We start from the raw sequence: 23,885 nt of genomic DNA, 5'->3' as shown, positions 1-23,885 counted from the left end.
GTTTCCAAACAGTCAAGTCCCGACAGAAGGCAACCGTCCAACCGAGAAGGGGAGACACCGCCACCGCCAAGGGCAACCATCTCCCAGGGCCAGCGCCTGCGGGCAAAAGGGGCTCTTCCGGCCCACATCCAGGTCGGGGAGCGGGTTACCGGTGGGAACCCATCGCTACCAACATTACACTTAGGTGGAGGGAGAGACAGTCATCACCAACCTACAGGGAAGAAGCAACCGCAGCCGTCTGGGGGACCCGTCCATCCAGCCGTGTGTTTTACCGAGAACTGTGTCATCGTCTCAGGCTGATTGAGTACCCCCGTGCCGTACGGCACAGCGCTGCCCCTGTGACCCTGCACCTCAGCAGGCCCCGCAACCCGCCTGCCATCCACTCCTACCCCATCACCGGGCCCCGGGACAACCAAACCCCTACCCATGGAGGGGAGAAATAACAACAAAGCTGCTCCCTGTCATCGCTCCCGGGATCCCCGTCCAGAGCAGCGGTGGTGTCCACACAATCACCACAGCCGTGGGTGGCGCCACGGACAATATCCCTAAAACCAAAACCACCCTTTTTCACTCATGGGCGAGAAGCACCGCTCGAGTCCCCGGGATCCGGCCCATCGCTCGAGCCACCGAGCAGCAGCAGCCGCAGAGCAGCGGCAGCTGGACCCGAGCAGTGGGAGAGCGCAGCGTCCCCTCCTCCGCCCGCGACAACTTGGCGTCACGAACAGGATCTTACCGCTCTGCCGTCTGGTAGAGGTGCGCCTTGTTACCGCCGGAGGTGTCCGGCCGAAAAACTTCAGAAACCGCCATCTTTGGCATGAAAAGTTCCCGCTCGAGCATCTCCTCGAGTAGTGGAGGCGCGAAGGCCAAAATCCCGCCCCGATAGAGGAGGAGCCGGAAAGAGGCTAAGGGGGACGAAATGGTGGCTGGTCGCATGTGAGCGCGGCTATAGAAGCAGGGACGCCAGGACTCTGCGGCCATTGACTGGTTCCTGGAAGAGGCTGGTGCTAAAGATGCTGAGTCCGACCGACAACATCGTGGTCCCCGCGCCTGGCCCCGCAGCGTGGGTGGAAGTCCGGACCGTCCAGCTAAGCAGCCGTCTGCAGGTTCGCACGCAGCTCCTTCTGGAGGAGTGGGAGGCCGACATGGCGGAAGTGGTGGTTGCCATACGGAGACGCGAGGTGGAGGGAGTCTTGGAAGAGAGGGTAAGTGACCCACGCCCCTGTACCCCTAGTGGGTCGGTCATCGCGGCTGAGGGACCCGGCCCATACCCGCTCGCCCTGCTACCTCCCCCGCTACCCGTGTTGGCTGCTGCTGCCCCGCCACTAGGCCCGCTACCACCACCACCGGTAGCGGTACCCTGCCAATCCGCCCTGGCGGACCGACCTGCAGCAGAAGCTCGTGACCGCCCTGATCCGCTTCCATGGAAGAAGCCGAAGGCTGAGGCCATCAGCAAAGATGCACCGGAGGCACGGCGGGGATGCAGCTGCCAGGAGGCAGAGCAGGCCATGTCACAGCGGGGTCCCTCATTACTGAAGGTGCCGGTCGTAGCCGACACGGAGGAACTCTGGCTGGGTCCGTCCCCCGCACACGCTGAACCGGAGCAAACAGAAAGTGCTCCCGGCTGGGAGCGGCAGCAACGGCAGCCGCGCAGGGAGATCGATGCCCGAGAGGGGTGTAGAGCGGATGTGCATGCCCGCATGAATATGGAGGAAGATGACCCGCAGCGAGCTACCATCGGGGTCTACAGCGGTGCACCATGTGAAGGTGGCACTAGAGCCCCGCGATTGAGGATGGACTGTTAAGCCGGCGGTCCTCCGCCTAAAAGTTGTCCCCGTTGGGACCACCTGTATGTGTTTAAAGTTGTGAAAGTTTTGAAAAATGAAAATGAGTGATCAACCGAAGTTCATCTGATTGTCTGCTACTGCTGATTGAACCGGTCATTGCCGGCACCGTTGTCCCCGTGGGGACCGTCTGAAGTTGCGTAAGGGACTCCTTACGGACAAGCCCGTGCACTTGCAGGGCAACCACAAACTAGTGGCTTGTAAATAATGTTGTTGTTGCAGCTTCCACCGTTACCGCTTCCGGAGAGGCAGATTGGAGGGAGGGCCCGCAGTGGAGTAGGCTGGGGCCCAGCCACCACCGGAACCGGTGGCTACCCTCTGGGGGTTCCAGGGGCTCCCCATGGACGTGGGTCCCCTGGAAAGGACAGATCCCGCTCGGGTAACTTGGTGCAGGGCTGGGGTCAAGGGGTGCTGCCTGTTTTCTTAGGGGCAGCATCAGGGCCAGGTTACTTGGGTGGGTGAGAGCGGAAGCCGCAACCGTTAACCATTTGCAACGTTTAAGAAAGTGCCTCCCGTTGTGGGATGATGTTATTTTACTTGTATTGTGTTTTCTTATCCTTTTGCAGAAAAATAAAACCGGTGAAGGACGGGCAGCCCGAGGACAGTCTGCATTTTGCTAAGGGGGAATGTGTCACCCTGGACAAGCCAGGGGCCACAGGTAACAACACCACCACACCCCACACTCCCTGTAGGCACATCGAGGTCAAAACATAAAATCCTTGTTGCCTTCCTCCAGGGGCTGATGTCCACACCAGGGGGTGAAGCCAGGCGGCTGGTCTCCACCCATCAAGGAGTTTACAGTCCTGGAGGAGGGAAAACACAGGCAGTTAGAGTTAAGCTGAGGAAGTGGAAGGAGGAAAGGAGTAGAGAGGAGAAAAGTGACAGCAAAGAGCCTGAAGTTGGTCCGGGTGTGTGGCCCGGACAGAACAGCAAGGTTGGCAGATGGTGGTGACCGTCTGCAGTGGAGGTCGATTGGAGTCTGCCGTAAGGACCGTGGACGGGTGGTGACCCGGCGGTACCGGACTGGCATACAAAGAGAAGCCAGCACCATTGGCAGGGGCCTTTCGGATCCCGGCAAGGCTTGGAGTCGCCATGAATTTGCCAAATCCGTTAGTGAAGGGGACCTCCGGCTTTCCAAACAGTCAAGTCCCGACAGTAGGCAACCGTCCAACCGAGAAGGGGAGACATCGCCACCGCCAAGGGCAACCGTCTCCCAGGGCCAGCGCCTGCGGGCAAAAGGGGTTCTTCCGGCCCACATCCAGGTCGGGGAGCGGGTTACCGGTGGGAACCCATCGCTACCAACATTACACTTAGGTGCAGGGAGAGACAGTCATCACCAACCTACAGGGAAGAAGCAACCGCAGCCGTCTGGGGGACCCGTCCATCCAGCCGTGTGTTTTACCGAGAACTGTGTCATCGTCTCAGGCTGAGTGAGTACCCCCGTGCCGTACGGCACAGCGCTGCCCCTGCGACCCTGCACCTCAGCAGGCCCCGCAACTCGCCTGCCATCCACTCCTACCTCATCACCGGGCCCCGGGACAACCAAACCCCTACCCACGGAGGGGAGAAATAACAACAAAGCTGCTTCCTCTCACCGCTCCCGGGATCCCCGTCCAGAGCAGCGGTGGTGTCCACACAATCACCACAGCCGTGGGTGGCGTCACGGACAATATCCCTAAAACCAAAACCACCCCTTTTCACTCACGGGCGAGGAGCGCCGCTCGAGTCCCCGGGATCCGGCCCATCGCTTGAGCCACCGAGCAGCAGCAGCCGCAGAGCAGCGGCGGCCGGACCCGAGCAGTGGGAGAGCGCAGCGTCCCCTCCTCCGCCCGCGACATACATTTTGGGGGTAGATTTTTAAATTCCCCAATTACCATTTATACAAACATTTCTATAGCTGGGCAGGCTGACAAAGGTGAAAATGCGGTCGACTTCCTTTTAATATATGAGGGAAAGTTACCATCATTAGTTGTTTCTTGTTCTATAAGCAAGGATTCTAGAATGTGCACTGCTTCTCTCTCCTCTCTAGTAAACTCAGCCAGGATACGTGATTCCTTTTTGGCAAAATATTATATTAAGAGTAGGTTTCTACCAAATAGTTGGATATCCTTCATCCCAGTGAATAGATCAAAGTTAGCCACCGGGGAGAATCATAATCCTAATTCTAGCACCTCTAATTGATCTTTAGTAAAACTCTTATTTGTTAGGTTAATTACCTTAAGTGCATCTTTGACATGATAGCCATCCTTTTTCAAGTTTCCTTGGTTCTGTCTTTTTCTGGCACTGTTCCTAGTTTCCATTCCCCATGTTGGAACATGTCTATTTTGTCCATCATAATGTGTGTTGGAACCACTTTCACTGGATGCAGCTGAACCCTGGTGCTGATTGTGTTGAGGATCTTGAGGCTCCACCTCTATAATTTTGTTTATCTTGATGCCATCTGAAAACCGTATTGTTCCGGTAGTCTCCCATGTCACGCTGGTATTTCCTCATTTTTCTTTGTTTGATGTCATTCTCCAGTTGGTCAAGTTCTTCTGCCACTTCTTTTTCAAAGGAAGCTAGAGCCTCCTTGCTCTATTTAATCTCACCATTTAGGATTTCAATTTCTTTTTCTAATTCATCCAGCCGACGTTTGTCTGCACCAATTAATAGTTCTGTGATGCTGTTTCTCTGTATTTTTTATGCATTGGTTTTAATCGTGCACTTTTTTTGCACTGTGTGACACCAATATTATTGTTATCAATAAAATTCAGCTTACTTATAATATGATGTCCATTTGGATTATTATGGTATAAAACATATGACAATAAAACTTCAGTATGTAGCAGAGCTAGGATAGTCGTGGGACCTCATGTGAATTACGTCAGACCTGGGTCTTTGTTGGGTTAGTAAATTGGAGAAAAAGGGTATTTTTTTATTTCAAATAAAGGATTTTTCTGTTTGAATTTTATTTCTTTTACTTATAGGGTTAGTAATCAGAGGAGTCTAATAGATCACACATTTTTAATTGTAACCAGAATACCCAAGTAATTTTCCTGGTCTGTAGTCCCGAGTATAATTTAATTTAATGTATATGCAGCAATAGAATTAATCCGTCCTAAGTGCATTGCTCAATATTTATCAAAAATTTACCTCCTTTGCTGAGTGTTTGCCAATTATCCATATTATCCAGATTATTTTGTAATATTGTACTATAAAGGTCAGTTTTAAATATCCTACATAGTTTGGTGTGATCAGTAAAGACTGACACTTTACTCTTAATCCCATCCACAAGGACAATAATAAAGAGATTAGAGATGCTGCCATGCATAAAGACAATCTAGATAAAACCAGAGAGTGATTTATTGTAAACATGGTTTCAGCCATCCCTAGATATGCCTCTGCTTCAATATAAAGCTGTTTTGTAATAGAGTACTAAATGCCTATGCAAACTTTAGGTAACCTTTTAATAGAAAAAAACATGTTGGTTTGACTTGACTTATCTTTAACAAATCCATACTAGTTGTCAGTTGTTATGGTATTCTCTGCAAAATACTTTTGTCTGTGATCTCTTAAAATGCCCTCAAAAGTTTGCAAACCACTGATCTCAGGCTTACTGGATGGTAGTTGCCTGGATCCACCTTCTTATCTTTCTTAAATATCAATACCAAGTCAGCCATGCTCCAATCCCATGGCACTGACCCTGTTACAAGAAAGTCTAAGAAAATGAGATACAGTGGTCTTTCAATTACTGAACTCAATTCCCTCAATATCCATGGATGAATGCCATCTGAGTGGGTGGATTTGTCAATGTTTTATCTGCTCAGATTCAGATGTACTTCTTATATTAAATTAGCTATATCAAATGACGAACTTTGGGTTTTTTTGCTTTGTTGTTCTTGGTGAAAATGGATAAAAAGTACCTGTTTAACCATTTCACCACACAGCCTGTTTTCACTTTCCTGACCAGGCCATTTTTTCAATTCTGACCAGTGTCACTTTATGAGGTAATAAGTTTGGAATGCATCAATGGATTCCAATGATTCTGAGACAAGTTTTTTTCCATACATATTGTACTTCATGTTAGTGATAAATTTAGGATAATATTTTTTATGCTTATTTGTGAAAAAGTTGGAAATTTTATGAAAATGTTGAAGATTTTGCAATGTTCACATTTTTTATTTTTATTCCCTTAAATCAGAGAGTTATGACACACAAAATACTTAATAAATGACATTTCCACATATCTACTTTACATAAGCACCATTTTTAAAACATATTTTTTTGTTAAGAAATTAGAAAGGTTAGATGTTTATTAGCAATTTCTATGTTTTCCAACAAAATTTACAAAACCATTTTTTTTAGGGACCACATAGCATTTGAATTGACTTTATGATACAAAATACCCAAATGTGACACCATTCTAAAAACTGCACCACTCAAAGTGCTCAAAACCACAACTAAGAAGTTTATTAACCCATCAGGTATTTTCCCACAAAAATGTTACTTTAGCCCCAAATTTATACTGATTGGATGCATGACAAGGCTCGGAAAAGAAGTAGAGTAATTTGAGTTTTTAAATGCAAAATTGTCTGGAATCATTAGCGTACACCATGTTGTATTTGTAGAACCTCTAATGTGCCAAAACATTAGAAACCCACCACAGGTTACCCCATTTTGGAAAGTAAACTCTCAAGGAATTTATCTAGATGTGTAGTGAGCAATTTGAACTCACATATACATCACAGAATTTTTAATGTTAAGCCGCGAAAATGAAAAATCATATTCTTATATTCTTCCCACAAAAATGTTGATTTGGCCCTAATACTTTTATATTCACAAGGGTAAGAGGAGAAATTTCACCATACAGTGCTGATACCCCACATGTGGTGGAATACTACTGTTTGGGCACATGACAGGCCTCGGAAGGGAAGGGGTACCTTTTGACTTTTTGAATGCAGAATCGACTGTAATCCTTAGTGGACACCATGTTGCTTTGCAAAGCCCCTGGTATATCTAAACAGTTGAATACCCCCAGCAAGTGACCCGATTTTGAAACTGGCCGATCATGAAAATTTATCTAAATGTATGGTGAACACTTTAACCTCCAGGTCTTTCACAGAATTTTATAACGTTGAGCTGTGAAAATAAAAAAATCATGCTTTTCCCACAAAAATGTTGTTTTAACCCCAATTGCTTAAATGTCACAAGACTAATGGGAGAAAATGGATCATACAATTTGTTATGCAATTTTCCCTGAGTACAGGGATACCAAATATATGATGGAAAACTACTGTTTGTGCACATGACAGCGCTCGGAAGGGAAGGAGTGCTATTTGAATTTTGATGCACAAAATTGGCTCGAATAGATAGCGGAAGCCATGTCGTGTTTGCAGTGCTCCTGATGTGCCTAAATAGTGGAAACCACCCACAAGTGACCCCATTTTGGAACATAGACCCCTCAAGAAATATATCTAGATGGGTTCGTGAGTATCCTGAAGCCACAAGTTGCTTCACAGAATTTTATAACATTGAGTCGTGAAAATGAAAAAATACATTTTTACCACAAAAATATTGCTTTAATCCAAAATGTTTTATTTTCACTAAGGCAACAGGAGAAAGTGGACAATAAAATGTGTTGTGCAATTTCTCCTGAGTACAGGGATACTTTATATGTGGTGGAAAACTACTGTTTGGGCACACGCTGGGCTCGGAAGGGAGTGCAATTTTGGCTGGAGCAGATTGACATTGATATGTGCCCCTTTTAAAATCTCCTGACATGCCAAAACAGTAGAAAAACCCCAAAAGGAAACCATTCTGGAAACGAAACCTCACAAGGAATTTATCTTTGTGGTGTAGTGATGAATTTTAACACTTAGGTGATTCACAGAATTGTATAATGTTGGGCTCTGAATATAAAAAAAAATGACATTTTTTTTCTACTAAAATGTTGCTTTGGCCACAAAGTTTTAATTTTCAAAATGGGTAAATGGAGAAAATGGACCGTACGGTTTGCTGTACAATTTGTTCTGAGTTCACTAATACCCCATATTGTGGCTGCAAACTGCTTTTGAGGCACAGTGCAAAGCTCAGATGGGAAGGAGTGCTATATTTTGGAGTTGAGATTTAATTTGAATGGATTATGGGTGCCATGTCACATTGGCAGAACCCCTGACATGCCAGGAAAGCAGAGCCCCCCAAAAGTTACCCAATTTTAAAAAATGCATCCCTCAATTAATTCAAGTAAGGGTGCAATGAGCAAATTGACACCACATGTATATCACAAAAAGTTATGCTATTGGGCTTTGACAAAAAAAATCACACTCCATAATGTGTTACCCAATTTCTCCTGAATGTGGCAATACTTCACATGTTACTGTACAGTACTGTTTGGCCACATGGCTGGTCTCAGGAGAAAAGTAATTCTGTGGAGCACAGACTCTATTTGCAGAGCCAGGACAGCAGAAGCCTCCTCTAGTGAACACATTTTGGAAATTACACCTTTCTGGGAATTCATCTATGAGTGTCAGAACAATTATGATTTTGTCTCTGGAAAACACCAATGAAGTCAAACACAGTAAATGTTGCAGAATTAAAAATTGCAAATAAGCCCTTGTAGTGCCCAGTATATTGTAGTGCCCATACATTGTGCCCAGCTCATGCTTCTGGAGACACACACCCCATAAATAAGCAGGCTCTCCTTCTACAGAAATGCCAAACATGGATGCTAACTGTAGTTTAGGCACATTATGCTGCTCACAAAGGAAAGGGGTATTTGGATTTGGGAGTGCAGATTTTGCTGTATTTATTTTGAGGTGGAGTGATATCACTTTTACAGTACCTTTGTGCTGCTAGTAACATGGAAGCCCCCTATATTTCCGTTAACAGATAATGGACCTGAATGGAGACTTTTTTTTTAGTTGAATGCTATTCTTGGCAATTTGAGGTACAGAACATTTTGTATCAGTTCACATTTATCCTGTGCTCTATGCTGAGCTCTTACATTGGGGTTTCCATCTACATTTCCAAAATATGTGATTCAGTTGAAATGCCAAAGGATCCATTCATTATAATAAAGCAGCGGCGTTACACTGGATTTTGTTTGGCCTTTGTTCAGCGGTGACCATCTTTTCAAAGGTGCAAAAAACTGTTGTTGACCACACTTTTGTGAACATCTAAAAAGATGAGTAAAAAGATGGACACTGCTGGACCACAGCCAGACAGGAGTTTAAAGTGACTGTTGCTGCCTCATTACAATGAATTTTCCATTGGGTATTTTGTCTGAAATACCTTTTCAGATAATACCCCGGTGTAAGTGCTCAGCATAGAGTGCAAAATAACTGTGAGCTAAGTAAACAAACAACAGTTCAAGAATTGGTTTTATTTGTTTTTATTTATTTTTTACTCTTTTCACCTTGCCAAATAAGGGATTAGAAAGCTTTATTCCTCAGGTCAGTGCGATTACAGCGATACTAGGTTTTTTTAGGTTTGGCTATGATCACACTAAAAAACACTTTTTTACAAGATAAAGTTTTTTTGCATCATCGAATTTTGAAGGCTATAGTTTTTTTTATTTTCTGCTGACAGTCATGTGAGGGCTTGTTTTTTGCAGGATGAGTTGGGTTTTTTATTGGTACCATTTTGAGTCACATAATATATTTTGATCGCTTTCTAATTCGCATTTTGTGAGGTAAAATCAAGGAGGAACAGCAATTAAGTAATTGTTTTTTTATGCCATTCATCATGTCATAAGAGATGAGATAATACAGCCTTATTCTTCTGGTCAGTATGATGACAGCTATACCACACTTAGATTTTTTTTTATGTTCTGTCGCTTTCCCATCATAACAACATTTTTATAGAAATAATTTTGTTTTGAATTGCTGTATTCTGAGAGCTATAGCTTTTTATTTTTTCGCTGACAGAGCTGTATGGTGGCATGTTTTTTTGCAAGGCAATATGATGTTTTCAGCAATACCATTTTTATTTTCATATTACTTTTTTTATTGCGGTTTATTCCACCTTTTTGTCAGCTGTATGATGAAAAGACAGTTTTTTTTACTTCTTTTTTGGTGTTCACTGAAGGGGTTAACTAGTGATAGTTTTATACATCAGGCTGTTCTAGGTGCCGCAAATACCAAATATGTGTATATTTTTTGTATGTATATTTTTGAACATAAATATATGCATTTATTGGAATAATATTTTCTTTTTCTTTTTTTACTGTTTACTTAGTTACTATATGGGACGGTAACTTTTGTTATTCTGATCGCTGGTCTAATCTATTGCAAGGCACCAGCATTGCAATACGTTATACCTGTCAGTAAGACCCTGACACAAGCATCGTAATCCTGTTCCTGGTATGGTCTAAGACACTTGCCATAGCTGGCTGACCTGGAGGTCATCATGACATTATTATGATAATCTTGGGTTGCCATGGTAACAATCAGGCCCTTCATTAACACGTCTCGGGGGGCCCTTATCTTTTGGGAGAGGGTATGCACCCCCTTTCCCAGCCTCTAAATGCTGTTATTGCTATTGATCACAGCATTCAGAGGGTTAAACACCAGGGGTGGTGCGGAGATTGACCCTGGCTGTGACAGCCGAAGTGCTGCTATAACTTATGCTGTTGGCAATTGGGCATGCACAGCTCCTGTGCCCTGCATGATCTCCAAAATTTAACCATATGTCATACGTTGGGAACCCTTTCCCAACCATGACTTATGGGTACATCATAGGTCATGAAGGGGTTAATATCTCAGCCTTTTCTTTGTCCTTTACAATTACTTTGGTATTATCTGTTAAGGGGCCAACAGCATCTGTTGTTTTCTTTTTGTCATTTGATGTATTTCTAAAATTTTTTGGGAATTTGCATGATTGTCTTTAGCGATTTTTGTTTCAGCAGCTAATTTTGCTTGCTTGATTTCTTTTTACCTTTCCTATTGAGATCTTTATACTCCTGAAATGAAGATTCTTTTTATTTCTAGACATTTTATTACCAGAGGGTATAAGTTTTTTACAGGACTCTAGGAGTATATCCTTAATCTTGCCCCATTTATGTTCAGTATCCCCAATTACCATGACATGGTTTCAGTCTATAAGATTAAGCTTTTCCCTTTTGGGGTTGTCCGACATAACAAAAAATTTTGAGTTTAAGCTAATCTGTGCTGTATTGTCATATAAAACACCCCTACATTGTTAATTCTGATTTTTGTTCCTCTTGAATTATCCCTTTATTCTCTGCAGCTCCTTGTTTACATTCAGCACAAGCAAACTGACCACTTCCTGTGCAAAACCTCAGTCAGAGCTGGCACCGCCCGGCCTCAGTGTCCAGCCCCACCCCAGTGTCCAGCCCCACCCTCTGCCCGCCCCCTGTACACACATTCCCTGTCAGTATATTCTGCCCCGGCACTGACCTCTCATCACTACAGCATTGCAAATAACAGCCCCACATCAGGCTGTGCACCGCATACACACACATCAGGCTGTGCACCGCATACACACATCAGGCTGTTCACCGCATACACACACATCAGGCTGTGCACCGCATACACACACATCAGGCTGTGCACCGCATACACACATCAGGCTGTGCACCGCATACACACACATCAGGCTGTGCACCGCATACACACACATCAGGCTGTGCACTGCATACACACACACACACACATCAGGCTGTGCACCGCATACACACACACACACACACACACATCAGGCTGTGCACCGCATACACACACACACACACACACATCAGGCTGTGCACCGCATACACACACACACGGCTGTGCACCGCATACACACACACACCAGGCTGTGCACCGCATACACACACACACACACACACACATGGCTGTGCACCGCATACACACACACACACATCAGGCTGTGCACCGCATACACACACACACAGATCAGGCTGTGCACCACATACACATACACACACCAGGCTGTGCACCGCATACACACATACACATACACACACACATCAGGCTGTGCACCGCATACACACACACACACACATATCAGGCTGTGCACCGCATACACACACACACACACACACACACACGGCTGTGCACCGCATACACACACACACACACCAGGCTGTGCACCGCATAAACACACACACACACAAATCAGGCTGTGCACCGCATACACACACACACACATCGGGCTGTGCACCGCATACACACACACACACGGCTGTGCACCGCATACACACACATCGGGCTGTGCACCGCATACACACACACACACATCGGGCTGTGCACCGCATACACACATCAGGCTGTGCACCGCATACACACACACACACATCAGGCTGTGCACCGCATACACACACACACACACACATCGGGCTGTGCACCACATACACACACACACATCGGGCTGTGCACCGCATACACACACACACACACACACACACGGCTGTGCACCGCATACACACACACACACACCAGGCTGTGCACCGCATAAACACACACACACACAAATCAGGCTGTGCACCGCATACACACACACACACATCGGGCTGTGCACCGCATACACACACACACACGGCTGTGCACCGCATACACACACATCGGGCTGTGCACCGCATACACACACACACACATCGGGCTGTGCACCGCATACACACATCAGGCTGTGCACCGCATACACACACACACACACACACATCAGGCTGTGCACCGCATACACACACACACACACATCGGGCTGTGCACCACATACACACACACACATCGGGCTGTGCACCGCATACACACACACACACACACACACACATCGGGCTGTGCACCGCATATACACACACACATCGGGCTGTGCATCACATATTCACAAACACACACACACATCGGGCTGTTCACCGACCCCCCCATAGGGAGTACATACTCACCCGTCCTCGGTCCCCGCCGCTCCTGCACGTTCGTCCGGTGTCTGTGCTCTGGCCATGTCAGCACAGTAGTGACGTCACCGCTGTGCTGAAGAGAGCACAGACAGCCGGGCAGTGATGAGAAGCGCAGCGCTCCTTCTCATCAGCACTTTCAAATGTACCGGCATCTGTGATCTGCGATGCCTGTACCTTTGAATGTGCCGTGCCCTGCTGAGCAGGGGGCCCGGTGCTGGTGCTGACACCACGGTAGCCGCCGCCAGGCCCCTCCCCCAGGTCACAGGTCCCACAGAAGTGCAGGGGGAGGTTGTGGGCAGAGTACGAGGTGCGGGGGAATGTGTGGGAGGGTGCAGGGAAGGGGGGCGGGGCTCATTGCACTGTACCCTCCCAGCAGGGAGGCGACATGCTGTTTCCAGATTTGCATGTCAACATGTCCCTGCCCATGTTGACATGAAATGACCAGAAGCAGCAAAATCGCGGCAGGAGCGGTCACATGACCACTCTGAGCCGGGGAGAGGGTCTGACAGCAGGGCAGGTAAGTTGTCACTATCTACTTACCTGCCCCAATGTAGCACAATAGGGTAATAATGAAAAAAACTCAAAATAAGCCGGATAACCCCTTTAATATGTTTATTTTATCTTTCATAAAGTTCCAGGTTTTAACATTTTCCCTTTGAAATGTTCTATTAAATATTACACTGAAACATACCATATTATGATCGCTGGTGCCCAAGTGCTCCTGGAGCTGTAGATCTGAAATTGTATTTGGTGTAATTGACAGGACCAAAACCAGCAAATAATCTCCTTTAGTCAGTTCATCTATTATCTGAGAAGGGTAATAGTCTTAAACTGTAGATAAGAATTTACAGCTTTTAGCACAACCAGAAGAGTCTATGTCCCACTGATAGTTGAAATCCCCCATAATAAAGACATGATTATTATTATTTTTATTATTATTATTTGCTGCCCTGTTAATTTATTGCAGGATTTCATCCTCTACCTCTTTAGCCATGTTAGGAGGTTTATAGCAAACTCCAATTGGCACCTTTCCATTATTGCACTCCCCGTGTACATTTACCCATACATATAGTAATTATGAAGGGATTGTTTGAGTAGTCGACAACCCCTTTAACATTTACCAAGAAATGGGAGTTGTGTGTTTAAATGTTCATAGATGCTACTGTGATGCCCTGGCCAGGCCAGGTAGTCACAAATAGGGCCCCACATTACACCTGTCCCTCATAAGTAACACACAGCCAAACATTTAAACTTTAGTCACCCTCCTCAGGGCTTGATGGACACACCAGGGGGCGGAACCAGGCAGTTGGAAGACGCCCACCGAGGAGTCTCAGACAGCCTGGGGCGGAAAAGTAGCCAGATAAGTTTGAGAGTTTAAGTTGGAGAAGTGTGTGGGCTGGAGCTGTGTGCAGCTCCAGCAGAGGCGAGAAACCAATTTGAGCAGGTGCCGGGGTAGGAGCCCTGGTACCTTTGGCTAGGAGGCAAATGGTGGTCTCCGTCTGCAGGAGCCAGGAAGACGGCTCGGTGGAACCGAGTTGGACCAGCACAGGGTTGTAGCCCGCCGGTACCGACCCGAGGAACCGACTCGGAAACCGGAGCACAAAGGGGGGTACTCAGACCCTGAAGCTAGGTCCAGAAGCTACTGGGGGCTAGCTAATTAACTGATTGCGGCCAGAACTAGAGGTCCTGTCCCACCCAAAGTCCCAACTAAAGGCAACAGCCCAACGAGGGGGATAAATGGCCACCACCACGCCTCACAGATCCCACGGGCCAGCGTCTGCGGGCAAAGGGCTCCTTAGGCGACCACAAGCCGGGAGTGGACTCCTGAAATTGCAAGCACAGGCAGTCCACCATCCAACACAGGTGCAGGAGAAAGACAGAGACCACCAGCTGGGTGGGGGACCAGACCGCAGCCGGCTGCGGGCACCAACCACCATCACCTTGGTTTACCAGAGACTTGTGTGTTTATGTGGCGCCCCTGAGGCTTCCGTCGCCACAGAGGTACTGCACCTCAGCCAGAGGTGTGGTATCCCATCCCGGGTAAGAATGGGGTCATCTACCAGTTCACAGACAAAACCTGCACACACCAATTGGTAGGTCACACACTGGATCAGGGTTTAAGGCAGGCACTCCATTAATGCTGAGAGTAGCGACCAGTATACCTGATTATGGGGCCTTAAGTCCCATTCACTGGTCCATGAGGGGGTGGAGCCTACCAGGGAAGGGTGTGGGAGGAGTCAGAGAGTAGAAAGGGGAACCAGTAAGTTCAAGTTCAGGCAGTCAGAGAGAAAAAGTAGAGGAGTGAGGAGGTGGGCTGTCAGGAGAGGGACAGCGGAAAGGAAGGACAAAGACAGAGGGAGGTTCCAGGTGAAGATCCTGGGGTCTTGCTAGGCCCAGTTGACACCAATAGAAGAGATTCCAGGGTGCCATGGAAGAACGAACGTCCCGTGGCCCTGTTCCACTAAAATACCGGGTGGAGGGGTCCGGCTGCAATACAGGGACGGTCACTAGACTGAAAGAAGAAAGACATTACTTTTAGTGAAACCGAAGGCCTGGGAGATTGTTGCAGACGCCCAAGGCCTCAACCCGCCACAGATCACCCGCAAAGGGGAGTAAGATACGACTTAGGTCAGCCACCTTTGGACAGGTCCAGTGGTGGAGGCGCAAGACAGCCTAGTACAGTTTGGCTCCAAAGAGTCAGCCAGCAAGGACACATAGAGGGGTGCACCGGTACTGACCCTTGAACTATCTGGGATCGGCGAAGGTCCCTGACAGCGGATCCTGGCATTCCATGGGTAACCGGTCAGCTGCAGCATTGAAACCGAACAGTGAGTAAACATCTTAACTGCAAGCCCTGTGTCGTCTACTTTCTCCTGCACCACATCATCAAACACCATAGACTTTACCAAGCACCAAAGGTTGCCCCGGGGTACCTGCTCTACCTGTGGAGAGCAAGAAACACCTCAGCTGCCATAACATCAGGCCCAGAGGTCTCTCCCAGCAGCTGCGGCTCAATAGCTGCAAATTACCACAGGTGGCGTCACGAATCTTATATAAACTTTTGTACCATCTCCCCCATACCGCCATTTTAATTGACTCCACTAGGGTAACGGAGTTGAGAGCCGCCACCGCTGACTACCCCGGACTAGTCCGGCCTGACACTGAATCACCTAAGGCCCTGGGGCGGGTGAGTCATCTTTGGCGTCACAAACAGGATTTGAACAAGACCCGTTAACACGGGTGACGTGTGCCTTTAAAGAACTGTATTTAATAGACTGTGTTTTACTTGTGTGGAAAAACTGCCACCGCCATTAAAACTGCTGGGAGCAAGAAGAAAGGGGGCGTGCCAGAAAAAGAGCGCGAAGGTAAGCCCCGCCCCATATGTACTCTCTGTGAAGTGTTAAAATATGCCGCGTTAAGAAATTGACTGTCTGGCAGTTAATACTGCTGTTTAGGGAAAGAAAAAGATGCCAGAATGTACTGGATAGTGGACAGAGGAATGCCACCCTTAGTGGGCTGGGTGCCGGGCCTGGCGCCAACCACTGGTACGCCCCCCAGGGGGTAGGGGCGTGGAGGGGGTGGAGCCTACCAGGGAAGGGTGTGGGAGGAGTCAGAGAGTAGAAAGGGGAACCAGTAAGTTCAAGTTCAGGCAGTCAGAGAGAAGGAGTAGAGGAGTGAGGAGGTGGGCTGTCAGGAGAGGGACAGCGGAAAGGAAGGACAAAAACAGAAGGAGGTTCCAGGTGAAGATCCTGGGGTCTTGCTAGGCCCAGTTGACACCAATAGAAGAGATTCCAGGGTGCCACGGAAGTAAGAATGTAAGAAGAGGGGTGCACCGGTACTGACCCTTGAAGTATCCGGGATCGGCGGAGGTCCCTGACAGCGGATCCTGGCATTCCGTGGGTAACCGGTCAGCAGCAGCATTGAAACCAAACAGTGAGTAAACATCTTAACTGCAACTTAACTGTGTCGTCTACTTTCTCCTGCACCACATCATCAAACACCATAGACTTTACCAAGCACCAAAGGTTGCCCTGGGGTACCCGCTCTATCTGTTGAGAGCAAGAAACACCTCAGCTGCCATAACATCAGCCCCGGAGGTCCCTCCCAGCAGCTGTGGCTCAATAGCTGCAAATTACCACAGGTGGCGTCACGAATCTTATATAAACTTTAGTACCATCTCCCCCATAGAGCCATTTTAATTGACTCCACCAGGGTCATGGAGTCGGGCCCCGCCACAGCTGACTACCCCGGACTAGTCCAGCCCGACACCGAGTCACCTAAGGCCCAAGGGTGGGTGAGTCATTTACTAATAGTGAGTACATCATCATCCTCCGGTTGCCCATCTCCCTCCACCGCCAAACACTCCCAACGGGTCTCGGGGCCACCATCCCTGCCCACGGAGGGGTTAACAACTTGCTGCGCAACATCTCCCACGGGTGCCCCATAACTGCAGTGGTGGTGTCCACCTTCACCACATCCCGTGGGTGGCATCATGAACTTAACGCGGCTCCGGCCGTACATCTACGTCCCCAAACCACAACCCCCCTTTTAGTTGAAGTGACCGCGAGACCCCCGGATCCGGAGACCCTCTAGCCACCCACTGAAGGTCCGAATCCGAGCGGCTCGGCTGCCGAGCACGGGGCGGTACACTACTGCCTATTGTATTAACAAAAAAAGAAACAAAAAACAAACAACAGATGTACCCCAAAATATGTTTATTGTAAGAAAACAGTTGTCAACCAGATACACACTGAATGGACAATCAAAGGTATCAAATGCTTTACATATCCGAGCTTGTCAAAAACTGATTTAGTTGTCAGTAACATACCGTTGTAATAATTTGCATTCTATGCAGATGTAGAATGTAATGTATCTATTTGGGAAAGAATTGATTTTAATTTGCAATATCATTTTATGTTTTGCTGGTTCACGGCCCAGTTGTCTAAGGAAAACAATATTATACACTCTTTAAAGTAAAGTTCTTTACAATGTCTAATATGCGATAATTGTTTAATGACCTATTCCCATGATATATTGGAAAAATGAATCATGTAGAGTTTAACTAGAATCTGACGTATTTTCTTGTCTGCTGGTGATTTTGGCCAATGTCATCTGGTTATAAAATACAATCATCTTACAGCTGCAATACCTACAGTAAATAGATTATAGAGCACCATGTTGTACAGAACATTGTGAGATATCTGGAGAATTACAGTACATATGTGAATGAAATATCTGAAAACGTTATGATGAAGATTTCATTTTACTACAGCAGATGAAGGGTACACTGTAAATGTAACACATGTTCAGTGCTGGCTCAACGATGGTGGAAGCCCCTTGACATAGAATTTGGTGGAGGCCCCTCGTATCTTGATGCCAATAGCAGCCACTCCACAATAGTCTCTAATTTAATTCAACTGACGTTGTATTCCCTTAAACAATCCTCTAAATATGTATAGCCTTAAATGGATATTTCCATCTCCAAAATTCTATACCAAAATGTAGTAGGTGTAATAATAATAATATTAGAAAATACCTCCCATTAGAGATGTATTAAGTTCTCCTGATATACCCATGTCTCTTACCTTGTGTGCAGGGCATTGCAGCTTAGATATCCATGGTTATGACCTCAAACTAACTTACTTACTATATGAGTGGACATAATCATGGATACCTAAGCTGCAATGTTATACAAATGAGGTGAGAGACATGACTATATCAGGAGAACTTTACTACATTTCTAATTGGATGTACAATATATGCTAATATTACTATTATTACTCCTATTACATATTAGGATTGATCTTGGAGAAGGCAATACCCATTTAAGTATGATACTATGCCTCCCTGGAATCCTTGATAAAATGTGATCAACTCATAATATAGTGTCTGTAGTGTTGAAACCGCTTACAGTATCAGAGAAGTGGTGTATGTAGAGGGAGAAGACTCAGTGGTGGAGGCAACTAAGTTGTATTGGCTCTTGGCCATTGCCTTTGTTGCAATGTGGCCCTGCATATGTTACAAAACTAGTGTAGAAAATATCCAGTGCTTGATGGTTTTCACTAGACTTCAAACATCCGTTAAATATTCAAAGCGGATGAAAACAGCCTATATACTGCTATGCATCATCACAAAGTAAAACAAAAAACAGAGTAGTTCTTAACTGTGTAGAAAATGGCTCAACTATGAGTAAGTAAATGAAAAAAACAACAAAGGCTCCAAACTTGTTTAAATTAATTTTCACTATGTATCCCATATATTACTGCAGCAAATAAATATACATTAACATTCTACTATGGACAATAGCAAAATATCCCGAAAAGTTGCAGACGATTACCAGAATAATGGACTCAATGTGCACACGCTATTGAAGTTGTTCTTTGTTTCAGTTGGTCTGTTCACACTACAGTCTTCCATAATTCTGTATATTCTTATCAAGGCATGTTATAGTCTACAGTGTTGTCTTCAACTTCAAATAAATTGGAAACACAACAGAATTCTGATGGACTGACTAATAAATGACACCTATATATGATGTACTGGGATCTATTTGAAAACAGATCGGTTAGAGCTGTTTGTTAAGACCGGAAGCCATGAAGAGGCCCTAACACCTGCGATACAAACCAATCGGAGGTTACAATGCCCAGGCCTTTTTTTGTGTGCAGGAAGCATTTTTATCCATGATGAATAGTTGTAAGCTTTTTTCCAGATCCCTGAGTTAGGTTTTAATGCATCACTCAGAGAGTCAGTTATAGTTAATAAAATTGGATATAACCTTTGTTTAAAAAAAAAAAAATAATAAAATGTCAGCATATATTGCTTGATCCAAGTTTTTGTCCCCCCAAATTGATGCCCTGATTTCCCAGGATGAATGCAATCAATGTGTCCACTCTTTTTTACCATAATAATATTTGTTAAAGCTAATTTAATATAAACATTTTTGAATTAAAAATAACTTTAACTTTTGAGTTTTAACTTTGTAACATTTTAAATTTAAAATTGTAAATTAGATTTTCATCCCAAATTTTAATTAATATAATATATATTTGTGTTCGATCTATACTAATGGGTCAAAGATATTTTAATTTGTTTGCCAATGTTAAAAATTTGAGGCTATATTCCCATTAATATAACCCTAAGTGACACTTCTTATAATAACATAAACTAAAACATTGTCATTTCTATATGGATACGTCCTGAAAAAAATCATTGTGCAGGTGCAGTACAAAATGTGGTCCGCTAAGAATGATCACTGACTCCTTAAAGCTTTCAAAGAGAGAACATGCTCAGATAGATAAATAAAGAGGTGGACATGATAAAATTGTCTGGAGTTTGCCTTGGTGTCTAATGTTAAGAGATTTCAATCTGTAGTCTCATCTTGAGGGTCTCCCCAAGTTCTCCTAAGAGGTAGTTTTCATCGTGTTTTTCTTCCAGTTTAGTAAAGTCACTTTTCTTGTACAGGGGAATGCTGGTTATGTCCAGTGTGTAAATTCCTGGTAAAATGTTCTTCTGGGCTACATGGAGGTAACTGAGTCCATCTTTCTGGTTAATACGGAAGACCGTGTCATTGCCGTTGGAGATAACATAGCGCACATGATTATTAAGAGGCTGAATCGCTGGCACGATTTCCAGTATGTGTTTCTTCTTGTTTAATTCCGAGAGTTTTAACGTTATTTTCAATAGCTCTTCCATATCTAGACTCTTCAGACTTATATCTTCTTTCTGTTTCAGGCAAAACCCAATAATAAAACATAGGTAAGAAAGATACATGCATTCAGAAATAATCTGAATCTGTAGATTTACATGATTTTATTTGCATTAATATATTATTATCATAGTAGACTTCCACTCTCTTTTAGTCCTACTCTTTTTCCCCTGGTATTGGAATGTGTAACACATTAGAAAAGAATCCCAATGCTGTACAGTAAAAGCAGATATGTGAGTAATTTGTACACCCAAGGATCATTATATGAGTCATGGGAGTTTACAATATAGTCATGGAGACATCTATGTCTGAGTCTATTTACTATGCAAGATGCCAACAGTTTGTGAGTCGAACCTCCTGAACATCCTGTGTCCCCCAGTTTGGCTTTTAAGTTTAATACAGTATGTTCCTATTCAGTCTGGAATTTTAATTTTTTTTTATATCCTTCACTAGTAAATGGTTTATTTCACATTTAACGAAACATCTAAATAGCAACATATTTAAAAGCTTCTGTTCAACAAATAGAATACATTGCTTAGTAAACTTTTATATTTATTAAAGGGGTTGTCCTCTATATTGGTATCAATGACCTATTCTTTTAGTATAGGTCATCAATATCAGAAAAGTGAGGACCGTCATCAGACACCGGTAGACATATGTAAATAGTGAATGGAGCTGGAACACCATAGCTCTGTACACTGTTTAATAGATGCTCCCAGGGTCTATATTATTAATTATGCTTTAATTACAGTTAGGTCCAGAAATATTTGGACAGTGACACAAGTTTTGTTATTTTAGCTGTTTACAAAAACATGTTCAGAAATACAATTATATATATAATATGGGCTGAAAGTGCACACTCCCAGCTGCAATATGAGAGTTTTCACATCCAAATCGGAGAAAGGGTTTAGGAATCATAGCTCTGTAATGCATAGCCTCCTCTTTTTAAAGGGACCAAAAGTAATTGGACAAGGGACTCTAAGGGCTGCAATTAACTCTGAAGGCGTCTCCCTCGTTAACCTGTAATCAATGAAGTAGTTAAAAGGTCTGGGGTTGATTACAGGTGTGTGGTTTTGCATTTGGAAGCTGTTGCTGTGACCAGACAACATGCGGTCTAAGGAACTCTCAATTGAGATGAAGCAGAACATCCTGAGGCTGAAAAAAAAGAAAAAATCCATCAGAGAGATGGCAGACATGCTTGGAGTAGCAAAATCAACAGTCGGGTACATTCTGAGAAAAAAGGAATTGACTGGTGAGCTTGGGAACTCAAAAAGGCCTGGGCGTCCACGGATGACAACAGTGGTGGATGATCGCCGCATACTTTCTTTGGTGAAGAAGAACCCGTTCACAACATCAACTGAAGTCCAGAACACTCTCAGTGAAGTAGGTGTATCTGTCTCTAAGTCAACTGTAAAGAGAAGACTCCATGAAAGTAAATACAAAGGGTTCACATCTAGATGCAAACCATTCATCAATTCCAAAAATAGACAGGCCAGAGTTAAATTTGCTGAAAAACACCTCATGAAGCCAGCTCAGTTCTGGAAAAGTATTCTATGGACAGATGAGACAAAGATCAACCTGTACCAGAATGATGGGAAGAAAAAAGTTTGGAGAAGAAAGGGAACGGCACATGATCCAAGGCACACCACATCCTCTGTAAAACATGGTGGAGGCAACGTGATGGCATGGGCATGCATGGCTTTCAATGGCACTGTGTCACTTGTGTTTATTGATTACATAACAGCAGACAAGAGTAGCCGGATGAATTCTGAAGTGTACCGGGATATACTTTCAGCCCAGATTCAGCCAAATGCCGCAAAGTTGATTGGACGGCGTTTCATAGTACAGATGGACAATGACCCCAAGCATACAGCCAAAGCTACCCAGGAGTTCATGAGTGCAAAAAAGTGGAACAATCTGCAATGGCCAAGTCAATCACCAGATCTTAACCCAATTGAGCATGCATTTCACTTGCTCAAATCCAGACTTAAGACGGAAAGACCCACAAACAAGCAAGACCTGAAGGCTGCGGCTGTAAAGGCCTGGCAAAGCATTAAGAAGGAGGAAACCCAGCGTTTGGTGATGTCCATGGGTTCCAGACTTAAGGCAGTGATTGCCTCCAAAGGATTCGCAACAAAATATTGAAAATAAAAATATTTTGTTTGGGTTTGGTTTATTTGTCCAATTACTTTTGACCTCCTAAAATGTGGAGTGTTTGTAAAGAAATGTTTACAATTCCTACAATTTCTATCAGATATTTTTGATCAAACCTTCAAATTAAACGTTACAATCTGCACTTGAATTCTGTTGTAGAGGTTTCATTTCAAATCCAATGTGGTGGCATGCAGAGCCCAACTAGCGAAAATTGTGTCACTGTCCAAATATTTCTAGACCTAACTGTATATAGTATCATCATATTACATATCTCTTTACAGACGTAATCATCACTGTCCCCATTGGGGATCAAAATCTACATTCCCTATCAGTATGTCTCGGTGTGGAAGGAAAACGGAGATCCAGGAGGAAACTCACAAACACAGGGAAAACATACAAACTCCTTGCAGATGTTCTCCTTGATGGGATCTGAAACCAGAACCCAAGCACTGCAAGAAAAAAGTATGTTCACACGTTTTATGAGTCTGCTCATAAAACCATCCCAAAAATACACAGCATCGCGCTGATCATGTGAAGTGATCGAACTGTGTAGGCATAAAGTCCCCTAGAAGGACTGTAAAGTAATTAAAAAATGGAAAATAAAAAACAAGGGTTACATAATATGACAAAAAAAACCAAACAAACTAAAAAGCTTAAATCACCACCCTTTGGCCCAATAATAAGAAAAAATATACATATTTGGTATTGCCACATTCAAAAATGCCCGATCTATCAAAATATAATTTAGGAAAAAAATAGTATAATTAAAAATGTCAGTTCAAGAAGCAAAAAGTCATTGTTTAGCCCAAGGTCTCCAAAAATGAGAACGCTACGGGTTGTGGAAAATGACACCAAAAGTGCAATTCTTTATTTTTACAAACTTGTGAATTTTTTTTCACCACTTAGATAAAAGTAAAACCTATACATGTTTGGTATGTACAAACTCATACTGACCTAAGGAATCATAATGTCAGGTCAGTTTTGCCATATAGTGAACATGGTAAATTAAAAAACAACAACAACAATCGTGCAATTGCACTTTTTTGAATTTTTTTTCCTGTTTTCATGTACAATATGAGGCAGAATCAATGGTGTCATTCAAAAGTACAACTCATCTTCCAAAACAAATAAGCCCTCATATAGCTATATGACTAAAAATTAGAAAACGTTATGGCTTAGAGGGAGGAAAAAACAAAAACGAAAAACAGAAATTTGCCCTGAAGTAAAGAGGTTAAAGGGCATCTATCAGGTGATTTTGTAGTACAATACTAATTTTATCTTTAAATAGGGCTTA

General features: G+C 44.4%; 1 protein-coding gene across 1 annotated transcript in view; it reads right to left on the bottom strand.

The window, feature by feature from the left end:
• Positions 1–17,441: 17,441 nt before the first annotated feature.
• FBN2 (fibrillin 2) overlaps positions 17,442–23,885 on the bottom strand; it is a 415,749-nt gene continuing 409,305 nt past the window's right edge. Inside the window, exon 65 of the mRNA XM_075324675.1 lies at positions 17,442–20,454. Coding sequence (XP_075180790.1) covers positions 20,083–20,454 — 372 coding nt within the window. The 3' untranslated portion in view covers positions 17,442–20,082. The remainder of the gene's footprint in view (positions 20,455–23,885) is intronic.

The sequence above is a fragment of the Anomaloglossus baeobatrachus genome, chromosome 1 (genome assembly GCF_048569485.1).
Source record: "Anomaloglossus baeobatrachus isolate aAnoBae1 chromosome 1, aAnoBae1.hap1, whole genome shotgun sequence".
NCBI classification, from domain to species: Eukaryota; Metazoa; Chordata; class Amphibia; order Anura; family Aromobatidae; genus Anomaloglossus; species Anomaloglossus baeobatrachus.
This window is presented reverse-complemented; position numbering and strand designations above follow the sequence as displayed.